This window comes from Thalassophryne amazonica, chromosome 9 (genome assembly GCF_902500255.1).
Source record: "Thalassophryne amazonica chromosome 9, fThaAma1.1, whole genome shotgun sequence".
NCBI classification, from domain to species: Eukaryota; Metazoa; Chordata; class Actinopteri; order Batrachoidiformes; family Batrachoididae; genus Thalassophryne; species Thalassophryne amazonica.
Window position 1 is genome coordinate 85,244,244 of NC_047111.1, and position 21,730 is coordinate 85,265,973.

General features: G+C 40.4%; 2 protein-coding genes across 3 annotated transcripts in view; one reads left to right on the top strand and one right to left on the bottom strand.

Annotated features, from left to right (window-relative positions):
- Positions 1 to 6,756, bottom strand: part of slc12a9 (solute carrier family 12 member 9) — a 34,750-nt gene extending 27,994 nt beyond the window's left edge. For both annotated transcript variants that reach the window (XM_034178622.1, XM_034178620.1), the window contains exon 1: positions 6,552 to 6,756. The gene's annotated coding sequence lies outside the window, so the exon portion shown is untranslated. The remainder of the gene's footprint in view (positions 1 to 6,551) is intronic.
- A 5,339-nt stretch (positions 6,757 to 12,095) lies between these two features.
- LOC117517560 (tripartite motif-containing protein 16-like) lies at positions 12,096 to 14,115 on the top strand. Its single transcript, XM_034178623.1, is given in 2 exon segments — positions 12,096 to 13,200; positions 13,202 to 14,115. Coding segments are annotated over 2 exon segments (1,476 nt in total). The 5' UTR covers positions 12,096 to 12,294; the 3' UTR covers positions 13,772 to 14,115.
- Positions 14,116 to 21,730: the final 7,615 nt, after the last annotated feature.

A 21,730-nucleotide genomic window follows, 5' to 3' on the forward strand; every position in this document is an offset into this window, starting at 1 on the left:
TACATTTCAACACTCAAGATGGATCCATTCCAAACAAAAGCTTAGGACATAAGGATTGCAGCCATTAAACAACCATACCGTCAACTTTCATTTAGGCACTTGCGGTTCTTGGTTTCTGACAGCAGGATGTGCAATAACTTCAGGAATTTTCTGAAATATTTGTGTTAAAAATGGTTGTTTTGAATGCTTTGAAGTGGGCTCAGCTTCAAAATTGCTCTGGGTTTTCAGCAATGTACAGACATTATGAAAAATACTTTTGTTTGATAGTGAATGTGAGCGATGTCCAAGTGAATAAATAAAACATAACAGATGGATAAACAAATGTGTAACTTGATATTCTGTTCCGTTTCAAGTAAAATCTTTCATAATAGATTTTTGCTTTTACAGACACCTCCACCAAAGCTCCATTTCACATTATATTAATAAAGATTGGTTCATATTTCAGTAATCCTGCTACCACCAGCAAACAAGCAGAAGCTAGGCAAACCATAACCTTTTTGGTGATGCTATTCAAGCTAATAAGAACATACTGCAGGTTTTAGATGAGAGAAATCATCATATGGAACCATCCTCTTCAAGTCTACAAGTCACATGCTTCTGAAATTTGTGTCAGTCAGGTGGTTTTTTTTCCCCCCGGAGGTTAAACTGGTTCAACAAGTATGCAAACACCACTCCAGCTTCTGGGAAACTAAATAAATAAATTACCATCCATGCACCAGATGTAATCTAGGACTTTCAAATCTGATCACTGGTGGTTTCTTGGCATTTCTAGTAAGCAAAGCAGCAGTAATAGAACAGGGATAAAAGGATTGGAAGTCCAACACAGAGTGTCTGTGTTTCAGACTGCCAGTGAAAGCATCTGATCACACCTTAGGTTGGTATTTACCTTCAGATGATTCACAGTTACTTGTCCTTTTTTGCATGCAAGTCAAACCAATGAGAGAGAAAGTGAAAGAAAAGATCATTTAAGTAGTGTCCGCGACTTTATACCAATGGTTTTTGTCAGACCTCAACAGCAACATTTACCACAGGGCAAAAAAAAAAAAAAAAAACGAACAACAAAATTTTTATTTATTTATTTTTTTAACACAACTAAGCATGACAGGACATGAAGGGACAGAACCGCCTAGTTACGCAGAGTCACACCCATTAGCCATGTACTCATCTCAGCTGTACACAAATGTTACTGCTATTTTGCAATCTGTAACCTAGCTTTCTTTAACAAATGGGCCTCCACGCCAAGAACTTCCATCATTTACTTCTTCTTTTTAAGCCGATAACTTTATGGCCGTTGTGCAAGTACAATGAAGTTAAATGCTGTTTCTTCCTTGGGTGCTTAGAGAGTATATACACAGTAAGTGAAAAGTAAGAGATACAAAATAGGAAAAATTAAATATAAAAGAAAGAATAAGAGATGGAGTGAAAATAAAGTTATAGTTAAGCTTTTGGCACAGGCTCATTATTGCACATCATGGATATTATACTGTGATGGATCCATCTACAAGGTTGGAGGGATTGTCTTCTGAGTGGGAGGTGTTTATCTCAGGTCCTCATTTATGACAGTGACAGCCTTGTGATAAACACTGTTTTTTCAGTCCATTTGCGCACGTTTTTATTACTTCATAGCCTCTGCTTGAGGGGTAGCAGTTCGAAGAGGTGATGTGCAGGGTGGGATGCGTCCTTCAGGATGCTGTTGGTTTTCTTTAGGCAGCAGGACTTGTAGAGCTCCTCTAGGGAAAGGAGACCACAGCTGATGATCTTCTGGGCTGATGTGATGACCCTCTGAAGTGTCGTCTTCTCTCCTGCAGTGCAGCCAGTGAGTCACACAGAGATGTAGTATACAGTACTCTACGGCGCACCAGTAGAAGAACACCAGCAGCCTCTCTGCCATGTGGTTGTTCTTGAGGATCAAGAAGTAGAGCTGCTGTTGTGCTGGTGTTCGCTTTCCACGTCAGGTCATCTCCCAGGTGCAGTCCCAGAGACTTGAAGACTGGAGACCATCTCCACTAAGGTTAGGTATCGAGAACCGGTTCTTTTTGAGAATCGTTAAGAAATGATTCGATCCACCGACATCAATAGCCTTTTTGCTTAACGATTCCCTTATCGGTCCTTCAGAGCGGCCATTGTTTTTGAGGGTGTTTGTCGGGAAAATTATCATTTCTCTACATTGATTGTAGACCCTGCAGTGGGTCTGTAATCAACCACTTCTGTAACAGCTCCGCTTTGAAGCTTGAACCAACGAAGCAGTGCTGCAACCCGCTGCTTCATTGGTTCTCTGCTTCGCTGCTTTTCAGAAGCGGCAAGTCCGCTTCTTAACCCCCCTCAAAGCCATTTAAAAATGCCAATCATGAGTCACTTTTGTACAGATTAAAATCACTAACTGGGACTCTTGTCTTGTTGCAGGCAAGAAACGAGAATCGTCCTTTTTTCCTTCTGAAATGAGACGTCCTGCGTTCTTTATAAATTACATTGATGCTAATGTGGAGCACAACCAGCTGAGCTCAGCATAGAGCCTATGGAGTGACATTTATGCCATTAATGTCTGAAAGGAAATGCTTTTGACAAAAACCACAGATTTTGTTTGTTTCTATTTCTGTTCAGAGATCAAGGATCCAGTGACTAATTTCATATTTATTTACTTTAAGACTCAATAAAATGTTGTTGACATAGACACTTTTAGTACACAGAAAATTCACAAGAGGTATTGATAAGGGAATCAATAAAGAATTGAATCGATAATGGTAAAATCTTATCAATACCCATCCCTACTCTCCACGCTGACCCCCTTGATGAATATGGGCTGAGGTTCTGGTCCGGTCTTCCTAAATTCCACGATGATTTCTTTCGTTTTTGTGGTGTTCACATCCAGGTTATTATCAGTGCACCATGAAGTTAATCTCACCTCATCTCTGTCTGCGGACTCATCTCCTCTCGTGATTAGCCCAACCATGGTTGTGTCGTCCACAAATTTCATGATGTTGTTGCTTGGGTGGGTGGGGGTGCAGCCATAGGTGTAGAGAGTGTAGAGGAGGAGGCTAAGCAGATGTCCTTGCGATGAGCCAGTGTGAGATATGAGGGCCCACTCTCTCTGTGAGAGGTTAGTCAAGAAGTCTTTTAACCAGAGGCAGATGGAGTGAGAGAAATCGAGGGTGGACAGTTTGGAGACCAGTTTGGATGGGATGATGGTGTTGAAGGCCGAGTTGTAGTCTATGAAAAGGAGCCTGGCATAGCTCCCCTGTGTCTCCAGGTGTGTGAGGGTTTTGTGGAGTACTGTGGCTATGGAGTCCTCAGTTGACCGGTTGTTACTGTATGCAGTTTGGTGGGGGTCCAATGAACGTGAAAGGCTCGAGATGATGTGACTTCACCAGTTTCTCGAAACACTTCATGATGATTGGAGTGAGAGTGACCGGACAGAAGTTATTTAGATTTTTTATAGTGGTCTTCTTGGGGACAGGAATAATGGCAGAGGCATTCAGGCAGGGGAGATGATGGCCTGGGCTAGAGACTGAGTGAAGATCCTTCTGAACACTCGAGCCAGCAGATTAGCACAGTCCTTCAGCTCCATTCCAGAGACACCATCAGGTCCTGGGGCCTTCCTGGGGTTTACTGCCCTCGGCAAATACCTCACCGCATGCTCTGCTACAGTGAGCTTGTGGCTGCTGTGGACAGGTGACTTTTTTTTTCCAAAGTGGGCAAAGAAGGGTTTTTCTACAACAGCTTTTCTGCAGCTGCCTGACATTATCAATTCACAAACTACATCTCACAGTGGTGAGGAACATCTGTTCTCCACCACATAACTGAACTTTAACAGTCAATTAAATAAAAGAAGTAGCCTGTACTAATTAGCAAATTTTCACTTATTTACAAAGATGGTATTTAATATTCAGCACTGATAAAGGTAACATCTAATGCTTACAAAGATTTTGTGAAGTTATGCAATGCTACATGAGAACATTTTATCAATATACCAAATAAAGGAAATATAAATGATCTATTACAAGCCAATGGACATACAAAAACTTAATCATTGGAGTGGATGTATAATAACTGTAATAACTACAATAAAAATCCTAATAATAAATTATAACAGTTGCATAGCTGATTTTTTTATTTTATTGATGTGTGGTAATAATGTCTAGTAATGCCTTTTTTTAAATTTATGAATATGAAGTAACAGTTACCAAAGAGCAAAACAACTTTCTACAATCTGCAACGATGTAAATTTAACTTGTAAACTTTAAAATTATTTGTAGAACTGAGCTTAAAATGAAGTGCTTGCAGAGTAATACAAAAACATTTATTTAGTATGTCAGTCAGAAAAGCAGAAGTTTGCTTTCATATAAAGATGCAAGAGATCCAGAGGCCAAAGAGGCACCAAGCTCTTTTACAACTTGACTGAACTCCACCAGGAATCTTATTACTAAGACAAACAACCAAGCACTTAATTAGCTATGTCACATTAACTTATTAACAAAAAGTGAATCACTATGGGACAGTAACTATAATGACTATGTTAATGGGAAAACAGAACAGATAGCTGAGTAACAAATGCAACATAAGAACCTAATCATTCATGGAGAATGTCATCACTGACCTGAAGCATGCTGGGAAAAGGATGCTCCTCCCCTTCATTCTAAAGTAATATACTGAAAATCCAAGCCATGTAACTGAATGCACCTACATTTATTCAAAAGCTTTTTGTTTAAATAATTTGTTGCAAGTGTAAATAACAAAGCTGTTTCTTCAAGCTGATTAACATTTTTGTTTATTCAAATCGGCAAACTGAAAAATGTTTAAAAATAATCTGCTTTAAAAACATGGTAAAACAGTTTATTTCAAAATGCTTTGATTTTCTTCAAAAGTATGTCTGTCAATGCTCAATTTATTTTTATGGTGTAGAAAAATGGAGAAAAATTTAGAAACACCTAAAAATCAAGAATCCAAACATTTGATGAGCACTTTATATAAAATAGAGAAAGCTGCATTGTTAATCAGATTCACACAAGTTTAAGTCTTGAAAGCTGCTCTTAGATCTGGCCATGTTCAGTGTTGAGTCTTCCCAAGCAGATACACTATTCAGAAAAAGGCAGTAGTGAAGAAACACTGGACTCCTGGCCACCTCGACCCCACCCAAGCTTGGCTCAGGATGGCCCACATTGTTCCCGAGGCAGCCAGGAGTTCAGCTGAACTCCCAAAAAAAAAAAAAAAAAAAAAAATGTTCAAAAACATCAAGCCTTTAACCAACATTTCCCAACTTGTGCTGATCTACACCAAACAACATGCCAACCTCCTGCCAGGACACACACACACACACGTCATCCTGAGGCATTCTTCAAGAAGATTCATCACAGAACACAGCCAGGTGTGAAAGGTCCTTTAACTGGCACATAAACGGAATATAAAGAAGGAGCAAAACAATAACTCTGCTGATGTATAGCCAAGTTGTCTCTATTGCACCTTAGAGGCAGTTTTCAGGACAAATAATTAAGGTGAGGTCGACTGCAGACTGGCCAGGACCACATACAGACAGACAAACAAACAAACACACACATTCCACTCTCACAGATGGTCAAAGTTTCCATCCATCCATCCATCTTCTACCGCTTAGTCCAATTAAGGGTCGCGGGGGGCTGGAGCCTATACCAGCAGTAATAGAGCGCGAGGCGGGGTACACCCAGGACAGGACGCCAGTCTGTCGCAGGGCCACAAATAGACAAACACAGACACACCCACACACACACCTACGGACAATTTTAAAGTTTCCAATCCACCTAACCCGCATGTCTTTGGATGTGGGAGGAAACCGGAGCACCCGGAGGAAACCCACGCAAACACAGGGAGAACATGCAAACTCCACACAAAGGCCACGGGAATTGAACCCACAACGTTCTCGCTGTGAGGCAACAGTGCTAACCACTAAGACACCGTGCTGCCCGGTCAAAGTTTCCAATTCATATAATCTTCATCTCTTGGCAACCAAGAAGAATCCAGAGCACCAGAATTCCCATATGATCCAGGTCAAATTCCAGAATCTTTAACATTTGGATACTATGTACGTTTTTCTTAACCTGTTCATTAATTTTCTTTTGACATCTTGTATACGTAAAGACAGATATGGAAGGAATTTCATCGATGGTCTCTTCATATAAAATTTGGAACCCTTTGATCCAGCATATTAAAAAAATAAATAAACCTGGACTTGCGCCTGACATCATCCTTGCATCACCATTCCATACAGCCACCAAACTGCCTTCATTCAGTTCATCATCATTCTCTTGTGAAGGTGAAACAAACCCTTTATATGAATGGAGAGACAAAATGTTTTTTTTTTTGTTTGTTTGGTTTTTTAACCAAATGTGTCTACTTTCAGTAAGGAGGCCGTAGATCAGGAAGTACCCGCGCCGGCGGCTTGTCCTGGTGTAATAAAAACAACGCACCCCGTTTAAAACTGGAACATCACAGACATTTACGGCTGAACACACACAGCTGACATCTCGTAAAATAAATAAATAAATAAAAAAAAGTCCTCCATACATCCCCGAACAACTTACCTTGACGAATACTTTCATGCACTTCCTGTTTAGCTAAAAGTCGTGAGGCTGATGTTTTACTGTCCTCCCTGGAAATTCGTCCAGGCTCGGATGCTCTCTGGACGTTTGACGAAGCGCCAAAGGCCGAGAAACAGAACAAAGCAGGATGCTGAAAAAGAGGAAGCCGCTGCGCCTAATAACAACGGAGCGGCCACAGCCCGCCTCGTGCCTTAACTGTCACGGGAGCGCGCAGAGTGGCCACGTGACTGCCAAAAGGGGCGGGGATGTGTGACATATATGTATTCTTTCAAAGTAATCCTACCCAACCTTGTATATATATATATATATATATATATATATATATATATATATATATATATATATATATATATATATATATACACACACACACACACACACACACACACACACACACTCATTGGCCACTTTATCAGAACTGTCTTAATTCTTCATAGCATAGATTCAATAAGGTGTTGGTAACATTCAGAGATATTGGTCCATATTGACATGATGGCATCATGCCATCACCCATTCAACCACTCTGCCCATTCTCTTGACCTCTGACATCAACAAGGCATTTTTACCCACACAACTGCCGCTCACAAGATATTTTATCTTTTTCAGACCATTCTCTGTAAACCCTAGAGATGGTTATGTGTGGAAAATCCCAGAAGATCAACAGTTTCTGAAATACTTAGACCAAACGGTCTGGCACCAACAACCACGCCAGGTTCAAAGTCACTTAAATCCACCTTTCTTCCCCATTCTGATTCTTGGTTTGAAACTTCAGCATGTCGTCTTCACCACGTCTAGATGCTGAAATGCCTTGAGTAGCTGCCATGTGATTGGCTGAGTAGCTATTTATGTTAACAAGCAATTGAACAGGTGTACCTAATAAAGCAGAGCTGCCAACCATCTCACATTGGGCGGTATTTACCGCCGTGTCCCCCATCCTGCATGAGTGTGTGTGGGACGCCCATTAATCCCACTGTTGTGTGGGTCCGGGCATGCCCCCAGACCCCCCTACGCTCCGCGCCATTGGCACTCACGGCCACTCATGGATGTTCCGCATTGGTACATTCAAATGTTGACAGATATGAATAAAGCGGCCAGTGAGTGTGTGTGTGTGTGTGTGTGTGTGTGTGTGTGTGTGTGTGTGTGTGTGTGTGTGTGTGTGTGTGTGTGTGTGTGTGTGTGTATATATATATATATATATATATATATATATATATACATTAGATTAGTGAGTGTCAGAGCCACAATCCAGGATGAGACAAGGCACTATGAATACATCAGAAAGATGCCCCATCCCCCCAAGATCAGATGCTGCAAGAATATCTCAGACAGCTGAAGACAGACATTGATGAGGACCAGGAGGAGGAGCTATCATAAAAGACCAAGCCCCTCCATGGAATGTACCATCAACAGAGAGGAAGTGGCTGACATCAAGAAGACCTACCAATGGCTAGAAAAGGCCAGCCTAAAGGACGGCAAAGAGGCTCTGATCATGGCAGCAAAAGAACAAGCCATAAGCACAAGATCCATACAAGATCCAGACTGAATAGGTACTTCATGATCCAGAAAGTTTTCCTCAGCACCAGAATCTACTTACAACAGATTGTGGCTTCTATGAGTAATCAGGGATTCGATGGGGAAGAATTCTTTGTCTGGCCCACCAGTACCCCCACCTCTACTGATGGGGCCCTGTCTTTTGGCCAAATGGAGCAAGTTGCCAGAAAGTGACATGTTTGGCCACAGTAAATTGCACTTACTTGCCTTTATTCTGCAAATATGCTCCTATGGAGTCAGGTGGGCATACACAAAGTGCAAGTACTCCTCCTCAGGAGGTGAAACAGTGGCACTAACAGGCAGATTCACAGCTGGCTGGACTTTTGTGAGAGTTGAGGGCAGAGAATGAGAAGCAGATGGTTGCTCAGAACGTCCAGCTCTTTCCGCACGACATTCATGTCAAAGATTGTCAACCCTAATGGCAAAAGAAACCAAAGAACACAGGTCCAAAGATTCATCTTGGGTGGTCAACTCATCCTTCATTTGCTCACTTAATCCTTTGACAAGCGCTCCCTGTAAAACCCATAGGTGTCAACCTGACTCCAGAAAAGACAAAAAGGGTGCAGGTTTCTTTGTAACCACCAGGTCCACCAGGTGATTTCACTGATTAACAGCAGACAGGATGATCAGATGGGATGACTTCATCAATATATTCTTCATTCTTTGTCTCACTCGTCCAGAGAATTTTGTTTCTCATGGTCTGAGAGTCCAGGTAGGCTGCCATGTACCTTTTACCAAGTAATGACTACTATCTGGCCACTCTACCATACAGGCCTGATTGGTGGATTGCTGCAGAGATGGTTGTCCTTCTGAAAGGTTCTCCTCTCTCCACTCTGACAGAGTGACCATTGGGTTCTTGGTCACCTCCCTGACTAATGCCCAGCCCTTCTTCCCTGATTACTCAGTTTAGATGGGTGGCCAGCTCTAGGAAGAGTCCTGGCGGATCTGAACTTCTTCCATTTACGGACGATGGAGGCTACTGTGCTCATTGGGGTCTTTAAAGCAGCAGAAATGTTACTGTACCTTCCCCAGGTTTGTGCCTCAAGACAGTCCTGTCTCGGAGGTCTACAGACAATTCCTTTGACTTCATGCTTAGTTTGTGCTCTGACGCGTGCTGTCACCTGTGGGACCTTATATGTAGACAGGTGTGTGCCTTTCCAGTTCATGTCTAGTCGAGTGAATTTATCCCAGGTAGACTCCAGTTAAGCTGTAGAAACATCACAAAGATGATCAGTGGAAACAGGAGGCACCTGAGCTCAATTTTGAGCTTCATGGCAAAGGCTGTGAATACTTATGCACGTTCTTATGTTCTTTATTTTAATAAATTTGCAAAAATCTCAAATAACTTTTTTCACATTGTCATTATGGGGTAGTGTTTGTAGAATTTTGAGGAAAAAAATTTATTTCATCCATTTTGGAATAAAGCTGTAATATATCAAAATGTGCAAAAAGTGAAGTGCTGTGAATACTTTCCAGATGCATTGTACAACCAAACTTATGGAAAATTTGATAAATTGGGTGGCGATGTAGTTTGAAACAAATTAAGGGGTAAAGAAGTAGAGATACAGCTTGCTAATATCAATTTTTGAATTCAGCAGACCAAAATGCATGGAAATCGAAGTATCATTTTAATTTCTAGGGCCAATACAAGCTTGTGGAAAATTTGATAAAAATGCATGGCCAAATTTTATGCAAATTAGGTGGCAAAGGAGTAAAGATGCAACGGCCAACAACAATTTTTGAATTCAGCAGGTCAAAATATGTTGTCTACTTTTAACAGAAAATGTGTTGGACAGTCTACTTTTCTGAAAATGAAACCTTAGTATCAGAGATGAGGCCTAGACAGTACCACAATGAAGACTGAAAGATCTGGTATTGTCTGGATGTCTGAGCTATGGTTAAATCCTGCAGAGGCTTGACTGCAGATTGGCTGCAGATGAGCAGACACAACAGCTTCAAAGGATCAGATGGGCAGGCCGGAGGAGTCAACAGTCCCCACCAAGCAACACAGAGAAAAGCAAAACCGTAAACCCTAACATCCATTGTTTCATTTTAATCATCCTGGTAGATTTTTATCAAGAATGTTGTTGTACATTTTCCAGTCAACCTTCCTACATTATATGAGGTTTGCCAGTGTCGTCTGCTGAACCAGCCAGACACCATGATGTTCCCATCTCCAAACTTCACTGTTGGTATATTGGTTATTGGGGTGACGTGCAGTGCCGTTATGGTGTCCTATTATGGCCTCCAAAGAGTTCAGTTTTGGTCTCATCTGACCAGACTATACGCGTATTATCCCAGTATTTCACCGGCTTGTGCAGCAAACTTTAAATGAGCTTCAACATGCTTTTTCTTCAGCAATGGTGGTAGAGTGCATTACTCATTGTTTTCTTTGTAAAAATTGTTCAGTTGCTCTCCACAAGTGGTCCTTGGTTCTTGGACAGCTCTTCCAATAATTCGTTCAGTCCTCTGTCAGAAATTCTTCGAGGAGTACCTGGTCGTGGCTGGTTTATGGTGAAATGATTGTCTTTCCACTTTCAGATTATGGCCCCAACAGTGTTCCCTGGAACATTCAGAAGTTTACAAAATGCTTCTGTAACCAATACCATTAGTATGTTTTGTAACAATAAGGATGTGAAGCTCTTGAGAGAACTCTTTGATTTTACCCAGTATGTTTCTTGTGTGACACCTTGGTAATGAGAGACCTTTTAATAGGCCATCATTTAGGACTGAACCAGTTAATATTAATTTGCACTGACAAGGGACAGGATTGCGTTCTAATTACTGATAGATTTTAGGTGGTGTCTTTTCATGCCTTTTTAAACCTCCCTTTCTTCAGGTGTTCAATGTTTTTTCCTGTGTCATTTCACATTATTAAACCTAAATTAATCTAACTTGGCCATCTATTGTTTGATTTCTTTGTATGTGTGGATTATTTGGGTGAAAAATTTGTTTCAGTAGCACCATGAGAAATATATTTACTGAGAAAAATGGTGATGTGTTCAATACTTATTTTACCCTGTGTGTGTGTGTGTGTGTGTGTGTGTGTGTGTGTGTGTATGTGTGTGTAATTTTCGCAAAATCGTATACAAGTAAAGTAAAGCTCTTATCCGTAAACATTTGTCATTTTTTAAAGCAGAATTTTGCCAAAATGCCAAAAGTGTTTTGTACATTTTCCATTTCTAATGGAATAAATTAAGTCAAGTCCAAACTGTCAAAATGTTAAATGTGTGCTATTCTCTCAGGCCACAAAAAACTTAATTTGAGAAAATATTTGAAGAATTGTAGTTAATCTGTTCTTGTGTTTACAATATCCCTCCATCCATCCATTTTCTTCCGCTTCATCCGGAGTCGGGTCGCGGGGGCAGCAGCTCAAGCAAAGCCGCCCAGACCTCCTGATCCACACACACCTCCCCCAGCTCCTCCAGGGGAACCCCGAGGCATTCCCAAGCCAGTTGAGAGACATAGTCCCTCCAGTTTGTCCTGGGTCTTCCCCGGGGTCTCCTCCCGATGGGACATGCAGAGAAGACCTTTCTAGCGAGGCGTCCAGGGGGCATCCGGAAAAGATGCCCGAGCCACCTCAGCTGGCTCCTTTCGACGTGGAGGAGCAGCGTCTCGACTCTGAGTCAAGTCGAGTCAAGCCGTGTTTACAATATCTCTTTACTTTTTCACATTGACATGTTTTGTCCTTTTCTGTTTTTTCTTTATTTCCTTCTTTTGTATTGGTAATATTCGTAATGACTGATGTACATAAAGTCCAATACATATTCAGTGACCTGGAAATGCATCACGGATATATATATATATATATATATATATATATATATACACGCACAATTAGCGAATATGCAAATCTGGTACGGGTGTAATCTTAGTACGTGACAGCGGAACTAACGTTTGTAGTCATGCAGTTTCCTTTCGGACATAAAAAAAGTGCTGCACCTCAGTTCAGTTTGCTTTGTAATGGTGCAGAATCGTTGGATGTTGCTTTCCATCAGCTATTTTTATTGACTGTATTCAACAAAAACGAATACATGAACACTATTTTTTAAAATAGCCCGCTCCTCCTCGAAGCAAACTGGGAGCCTGAAATCGCGGACGGAGTGTGAGACGGTCTGCAGATCAGTAAGTGAACAAAGGAAAAAGCTCAAACTTGTAGTTTGTGATCAGGGAAATGGCGCAGCAACAAATTAAGCTAGACCCAAAAAAGTTGTGTTGTTCGATCTGTCTGGATCTCCTGAAGCACCCGGTGACTATTCCCTGTGGGCACAGCTACTGTAGGAGCTGTATTCAAACGTGCTGGCTGGAAGAAGATCAGCATAAGACCAGTAGATGTCCTCAGTGTCGGCAGGCCTTCGCGCCGAGGCCTGTCCTGATGAAAAACACCATGTTAGCAGATTTAGTGGAGGAGCTGAAGGAGGCTGGACTCCAAGCTGAAGATGTGGTCTGTGATTTGTGCACTGGCAGGAAACTGAAAGCCCTGAAGTCCTGCCTGGAATGTTTGGCCTCTTACTGTGAGGAACACCTTCAGCCTCACTATGATGCATCTGACTTGAAGAAACACACGCTGGTGGATCCCTCCGAGAAGCTTCAGGAGAACAGGCAGAAACAAATCCAGCAGAGAATCCAGCACAGAGAGGAAGAGGAGAAGATGCTTCAGCAGGACATGGAAGCCATCAACCGCTCTGCTGAGGTAGCAGTGGAGGACAGCCAGAAGGTCTTCACCGAGCTGATCAGATTGATTGAGAAAAGAAGCTTGGCTGTGCAGCAGGAAATTAGATCCAAGCAGAAAACTGAAGTGAGTCGAGTCAAAGAGCTTCAGGAGAATCTGCAGCAGGAGATCAACGATCTGAGGAGGAAACATGACGATCTGGATCAGCTCTCGCACACACGGGATCACGTTCCGCTTCTACAAAATGACCCCTTGCTGTCAGCTCCTGGTGAATCCACCGTTAGAAACTGCGCTTTGAAGCAATTTGAAGACGTGATGGCAGCCGTGTTAAAGCTCAACGATATGCTGCAGAAAATTCTGATTGACGATCAGATGGAAATCTCACTGACAGAGACTGATGTGGACATTTATCTCCATATCCAGAACCAAGACCAGGCCGGATTTCTTATTATATTCATGTGAACTCACGCTGGATCCAAATACAGCAAACAGACAGCTGTTGCTGTCTGAGGGGAACAGAAAAGTAACAAGTGTGAGACCGAAACTGTCTTATTCTGATCATCCAGACAGGTTCACTGGATGGTGGCAGGTCCTGAGTACAGAGAGTCTGACTGGACCTTCTTACTGGGAGGTGAAGTGGAGCGGTGGGAAAAGAGTTTGTGTAGCAGTTGCTTGCAGGAATATTCAGAGAACAGGGTACATCAGTGAGTGTAGATTTGGATACAATGACCTGTCCTGGGCTTTATATTATGATAGAAACACGTATCACTTCAGACATAACGGCATTGGAACTGTAGTTCCGGGTCCTCGGGCCTCCACAATCGGAGTGTATCTGGATCACCGTGCAGGCGTCCTGTCCTTCTACAACGTCTCTGAAACCATGACTCTCCTCCACAGAGTCCAGACCACGCTCCCTCATATGCTGCATGCTGGACTTTGCCTTTATTCTGAAGTCTCTGCTGAGATGTCTGAGCTCTGATAGACTGAAGTCATTTTACACACAGTGGAGTAGATTCTGTGTAGTAATATTTCACATGTTTTGTCTTTTCATTATTGATCTTTTTAGTTTGTTGGACTGAAGGTACAAAAGGATTGTCATCAAGATTCATCCTCGACGCACCATTCATTTTTTTTTTTTTTTTATCGAAACCTGTCCAGTGAAATTTCCTGAAGATTGGTGGGGACATTTCTTGGGGTATGTCTGGACATGATAGTTTGGATTTCTGGATTGAATTTTCCTGGGGTCCCCCAAGACCTCTCAGAAGGACAAAAAAGAGAAAGAGAGAGCCAGGGGGATAATTTTCGTATTTCTAAATTAATTGCTAAAAACATTTTTCAGTATTTTTCTGTAAAGATTGTTTGGGAGGGTACCTACAGACAGGAAAAAAAATGAATAATTATTGAATCATTCACAGCCCCCCCCCCCCCAGCCCAAAAGGGCAAAAACAAACAAAACGGCAAAAAAAAAAAAGGCAACAAACTTTTCCACACCTTTTGATTTATTGCAGAAAATCTGTTCATTGAACCCCGCCAAGGAGGGTAAACAACTTCAGGTGGATACATACAAATGCCTTACTTAATGCTACTTTCCATAAATTTGGTCAAAATTATTCTTTGTCTGAATGACCTTTTAAAGAGATCACCCCCTTCCCCCTTTTTTATTTTTTTGAGATTATGTCCTTATCACAAAAAATATGATCACATTCCAGTTAGATTTTAGGTATAGTGGCCAAGCGGTTAGTGGGCTTATTTCAGGGCAGAAGGTTAGTGGTTCAAGACCACCCCTGCCCATTCATTATGTAACATGGAGTTGCATCTGGAAGGGTATCCGGTAGTGGTGTGCAATACTGCAAGATCTAGTATTGAACCACCACTACCAAGTAAATACAGAGCCAGTATCACTGATTCTGATACTTTTCAATAATAAAGGTGGGTGCGTCATCAAATTTCTAAATCTGAATGAATTTTCATGGCCTTAAAGCGTTATGATTTTTTTCCTTTGGATTATTAATTAAGTAAAACCCAGGACAGAGTAATAATAATTAAATTAAGAGAATTATCACTCGAGAACAAATTAAAACATTCTTTTTCAGGTAGATTGTTCAGAAACTACAAAGCAAAAATTAAAATTTCTCCCTACATTGCACTTCTTGTGTTTTTTTTAAATCAAATTATCACTCTATAACAAATGTTATAAAACAAGTAGAATGTGCATTCAGGAAATACTATACAAAAATAACACAAAATTTCTCCCCTTCAGTGCACTATTCTGAATTCAGCAGCACACACAGGACAGAAACTGAAACTAAAGTATCAATCTCATCAAGACTGGTATTGATCAATATCAATACCAACCAATCTTGGTATCGATATTTGGATCAATTCGCCCACCACTTGTACCACCATATTGGTAAGTGGCCCAAAATTTAAAGGTATACTGCTAATTTATTACCACAAAATGCTGAAATTGTGTACTGAAAATTTTGATGTGGACATTTACTGACCTCTGCTGGCTGTGTGAAGATCTTCACATTTAACAAACCTTACTGAGACGTTTGAGGCTGAAACATGATTTCACTTATTAAAAAGTTGTTTCGACCCTAATCTAGTTTGGAAGTGGGGTGGACCATGACTCAGTTACTTGCATGATTCACTAAAATAAATTGTTTAATCTAATTAATTAATTAATTTGCCGATTTTTGGACACTGAGGTTTTCTTTTTGATTATATTAGAATGAGTTGGTGTCTGTTTTTATGCCATTCACTTGTAAGTTTTCTTTTTCTTTTTTTTTTTTCTGTAATCACCAGAGGTCACTGTTGGAGCATGTAATAGTGTAATAGGCTCCTGTAAGGTCGCCACAGCAGATTAGATATGGATCTGCATGTTGATTTGGCACAAGTTTAATGCTGGACATTACATGGACAATGGACAGAGGTGATGAACTAAAAAAATTTTGAATATTGTCTTTGTTAAAGATTGTGTCAAATAAAGAAGAAACAGAAGGGTGATTTTTGTCTGTGATAATGTGTGATTTCTTAAAGTTCCAGACAAAGACAAACTGAATTTTTTAAGTTGGAGCATTTGTGTAACACTACAGTTTTAAATTGTGTAGCTGTGTATGGTTCTCATAAACTAACTCAACTCGACCTTTATTTCTAAAGCACGTTTAAAATGACCAGTTGACCAAAGTGCTGTACAAAATAGAAAAAAAGGGCACCAAATTGCCCCCAATCATAAATAAATACATTAAAAATAACAAAAAAAAATTGCAACAGGGCAATAAAACGAATAAAAGACAAAATAAAGAATAAACGATAGTAAAAAATAGAGATGCTCATTTAGAAACCACCAGAGAAAAGAAGTAGGTTTTTAAAGAGGATTTGAAAGTCTAGGCCAGGGACAGGGATGATCTAATATTAAAGGGGAGACTATTCCAGAGCCTGGGTGCAAAGGCTCGGTCACTTCTAGTCTTTAATCTGGTTTTAGGGACCTCCAGCAACAGTTGGTCAGAAGACCTTAAGGCTCTGGTTGGGGTGTAAGGAATAAGAAGGTTGTAAAGGTACACCAGGGCCAGGCCATTGAGGGCTTCAGAAACAATTAAAAGAAGTTTAAAATCAACACGGTAACAGACGGGAAACCAGTGACGAGAGGCCAAAACCGGCATAATGTTATATTTTTTTTCCCAAAAGAAGATGAGCAGCAGCATTCTGAGCCAAGCCAATGTACAGGGAGTTAGAATAATCTAGTCTGCTTGTAAACAAAGGCATGGATAACCTTCTCAGGGTCAGTCCTAGAAAAATAGGGCTTGGACTTGGCTAAAAGACAGAGATGGAAGAAACTTGTTTAACAACAGCACTTATCTGCTTATCAATTTAAAATGGCTGTCAGAACTAAAATCCAAAGATTATGTAACAACTACTACAAAGATATGTTAACTGCTTCATGGACATTGAATAACGAAATAATTCCCTGGTCACGGTTAACCACTTGAACTGACCAGTGAAAATGGAACATGTCCAAAGTATCACCTGATTAAATACTCTTAATCCTGTGATTTCTGGCTAATTATTAATTGTGGAATATTTTGACTTTGATATTCAAAGGTACTAAAATGGCACAATTGCTTTTTCAATTACAGTTGTGATCATCCATCTACTTTCTATACCCGCTTGCTCCAGTTAAGGGTCACGGGGGGCTGGAACCTATCCCAGCAGTCATAGGGCATGAGGCAGGGTACACCCTGGACAGGATGCCAGTCTGTTGCAGAGCCATGTAGACAGATAAACGCATTCACACCCGCACGCACACCTACGAACAATTTAAAGTTTCCCATTCCAGTTGTGATCAGAATGTATATAAGGTAACTGGCTTTTTCTAGAATTGTTTTTAGCTGTTCTTTTTTTTTTCTGCAGCAGAATGATTGTACAAGCTGTAGTTTATATGAAGTTTGCTGAAATTGGTCAAAATTATAGATAAAGCACACTTAATATTTGATTGAATGTCTCTTGCAAGTTCACTTTGACCAGATGTGTGCTCATATTAGATGGCCTTCTGGCAGACATCCGGTCATAAACACCTCTTCTCTAACCTGCGGACCACTAACTGGTAGATTAATTCGACATTTTTTCCTCATTATGGGGTATCATTTAGGATATTTTTTTTATGTGGAAAAATTTCAATATGAACACAACCAAAAAAAAAAAAAAGGCCTGACCTGATGGAGTGTTTGACCCTCCAATGCATGCAGCGAGCTTTATATTATACAGTTAAAAAAATTATCTACCTTTAATATAGAAATGCCATTTTTCATGTTAATATAATCTGTTTTGCATTCTTATGACCTGGATGGAGACAAATTTTGACTTGACAGGGTTATTTTATACTACTGTGATATAATAACCTATGAAATCCAATAACCGTCTGAGGAAGACAGATATTGGACCCTGTTTTGCCATATGTAGTACCGGACAAAAGGGCATTAAGTGCATCTGGGGCGTGTCCAGCTCCATTTTACTATTACTTTGCATGATCTGAACGCAAAGTAAAGCTGCAGGGTGCAAAGGATTGTATTTAAAGCTTCACCCTTACCATAACCTAACCCAAACCATTACCTAACCTTGGTAAGTAAGTTATAGGCAGTGGTGTATCTTTGGAGTCCATGGTGTAAAGCAGATGAGCATCTGTGACTTCCCCTAGATGGGTTTACTTCTCCAGCCAAGGCCAGTACTCATTTACAGCTGTGTCAACACAATGAAGATAAATGTCTTGTCCTTGGACAAATAGCAGACAGGTAGTATGAGCGGGAATCCTACCCAGGTCACGTATGGATACACTCCTTATCTACTGAGCACTTACTCTAATCTTAAATAAGATTCATTTAACTCTAACTAAATTTGGTAACCTAACCCTAACATTGATGTTTCTTTAACCCTAATCTTAATGTTACCCTTTTTAACCCAAACATAACCTAACCCAAATTTTATGTGACTGATCCTAACCGTAATTGTAACCTAATATTTGCCCTGAACCTTCCCTTCCCTTATCTATATGTTGGTCTTGTATATGTGAGTGTAACATACATAGAACAGAGGTGTGAATTCACTTTGCAACACTGCCGTTAACATTCCACCAAAAATGCAGCCCACATTATCTAATACAGAGTCCATCACCATCAACACAATGCTACACAATGGTTGAGTGAAAGGGAAGATGTTACACTTAAGTATGAATAATTTGAATGTGATATCAGAATGCCTGCAGGGGTTTTCAGTGGATTTTTCTGTTTCATTCAACAGATCTCATAAGGGGGAAGTTGGATCTTGAAATTACATTAGACTTCCACATGTTCTATGTACTAGCCTGGAAAAAACAAAACAAAACATGGCTGGCTCCAAGGATGAACTGAAGAAACAGAAGAAAGAAAAAAGGGGGGAAATGTGCTGTTTTATTAGACAAGAATAATAACATCAAATGTTTTTAGTTATTCTTTGTCAGCAATATGCTGGGAAATGCACAATATAATAATAATGAGGTAGTAAATCAAGTTATTTGAAATGGTTGATGCCAACAGGTGAGCCCAATCATTTGGTATAAAGGTAGTACTCTGCAAAAGGTTGAGTATTTCTAGTTTGTCAACACGTGTGAGAAATGATTGAAATGTTTGAAACAATGTTCCTCAAAGAAAGAGTGGAAGGGATTTACATATTTCTCCCTCTACAGTGCATAATATTTAACGATTCAAGGAATCTGGAGGAATTTCAGTGCATCAAGGGCAAGAGTGTACACCTATCATCTCCAATCCTTCAGATGGCACTTGATCAAGAACTGACATTCATCAATAGCTGATATAACCACATAGGCAGTGGACTGTTTTGGGAAACCTTGGTCCAGCACGACAATACAGAGTTACATTCACAAATACTAATTTGGCTGCTCCTCATTTTTCACTCGGGTCACCACAGCAGATCCAACGTAGATCTGCGTGTTGATTTGGCACAAGTTTACACCGGATGCCCTTCCTGACGCAACTCCACATTGCATGGAAAAGTGGCAGGGGTGGGGGATTGAACCGGGAACCTTCAACACTGAAACCAAGCGCACTAACCACTCCATTCATAAATACCACTTAAAATTTTACTGTGCGAAACAGAAGCCTGATCTTAACCTTGCTGACTTCTCTGGCTTAGAGGCATCTGGGAAAGATAGTCATACAGTGGAAACGTGTACTGTGGTCAGATGATCAGTATTCCTGAACAATTTTTTTTTGGGGGGGAGAAATGAATGCCCTGTGTGCTGGAGCAAAGATGATAAGGACTATCCCAATGCTGTCAGCAACAAGTCCAAAAGCCATGGTCTGTCATGGTGGTATGTACAACCCCTGGCAATAATATGGAATCACCGGCCTCGGAGGATGTTCATTCAGTTGTTTAATTTGTAGAAAAAGAGCAGATCACAGACATGACACAAAACTAAAGTCATTTCAGATGGCAATTTCTGGCTTTAAGAAACACTATAAGAAATCAGGAAAAAAAAATTGTGGCAGTCAGTAACGGTTACTTTTTTAGACCAAGCAGAGGAAAAAAAATATGGATTCACTCAATTCTGAGGAACAAATTATGGAATCACCCTGTAAATTTTCATCCCCAAAACTAACACCTGCATCAAATCAGATCTGCTCGTTAGTCTGCATCTAAAAAGGAGTGATCACACCTTGGAGAGCTGTTGCACCAAGTGGACTGACATGAATCATGGCTCCAACATGAGAGATGTCAATTGAAACAAAGGAGAGGATTATCAAACTCTTAAAAGAGGGTAAATCATCACGCAATGTTGCAAAAAATGTTGGTTGTTCACAGTCAGCTGTGTCTAAACTCTGGACCAAATACAAACAACATGGGAAGGTTGTTAAAGGCAAACATACTGGTAGACCAAGGAAGACATCAAAGCGTCAAGACAGAAAACTTAAAGCAATATGTCTCAAAAATCGAAAATGCACAACAAAACAAATGAGGAACGAATGGGAGGAAACTGGAGTCAATGTCTGTGACCGAATTGTAAGAAACCGCCTAAAGGAAATGGGATTTACATACAGAAAAGCTAAACGAAAGCCATCATTAACACCTAAACAGAAAAAACAAGGTTACAATGGGCTAAGGAAAAGCAATCGTGGACTGTGGATGACTGGATGAAAGTCATATTCAGTGATGAATCTCGAATCTGCATTGGGCAAGGTGATGATGCTGGAACTTTTGTTTGGTGCCGTTCCAATGAGATTTATAAAGATGACTGCCTGAAGAGAACGTAAATTTCCACAGTCATTGATGATATGGGGCTGCATGTCAGGTAAAGGCACTGGGGAGATGGCTGTCATTACATCATCAATAAATGCACAACTTTACGTTGATATTTTGGACACTTTTCTTATCCCATCAATTGAAAGGATGTTTGGGGATGATGAAATCATTTTTCAAGATGATAATGCATCTTGCAATAGAGCAAAAACTGTGAAAACATTCCTTGCAAAAGACACATAGGGTCAATGTCATGGCCTGCAAATAGTCCGGATCTTAATCCAATTGAAAATCTTTGGTGGAAGTTGAAGAAAATGGTCCATGACAAGGCTCCAACCTGCAAAGCTGATCTGGCAACAGCAATCAGAGAAAGTTGGAGCCAGATTGATGAAGAGTACTGTTTGTCACTCATTAAGTCCATGCCTCAGACACTGCAAGCTGTTATAAAAGCCAGAGGTGGTGCAACAAATACTAGTGATTGTGTTGGAGCGTTCTTTTGTTTTCATGATTCCATAATTTTTTCCTCAGAATTGAGTGAGTCCATATTTTTTTCCTCTGCTTGGTCTAAAAAAGTAACTGTTACTGACTGCCACAATTTTTTTTCCTGATTTCTTATAGTGTTTCTTAAAGCCAGAAAGTTGCCATTTGAAATGACTTTAGTTTTGTGTCATGTGATCTGTGATCTGCTTTTTTCTACAAAATTAAACAACTGAATTAACATCCTCTGAGGCCAGTGATTCCATAATTTTTGCCAGGGGTTGTAGTTGTGTCAGTGCCCCTTGCAAAGGTAATTTGCACTTCTGTGATAGCAGCACTAATGCAGCAAAACAAGATTTTAGATCAACATGTGCTGCATTCAAGGTGACATATTTTCCAGGGAGATCCATGCATTTTTCTTTCAACAACACAGCAAAATCACATTCTGCAGATATTCCAAAGGCATGCCTGTAGAAAAAGAGGGCACATCACTTTATGGCATGATACATCTTAAACTAAGGAGCTGTAAAACAAATTCACTCTACATACAGTTGTCATTATGGGGGAAACTAGCTATAGACATAAATCTGTTTGGCATCAGGCTTTAAACATGCTTATTTCACTTTTAAAGTTGGGCATTTTAACATGAGCTTCTATGGGAATCTGCTCC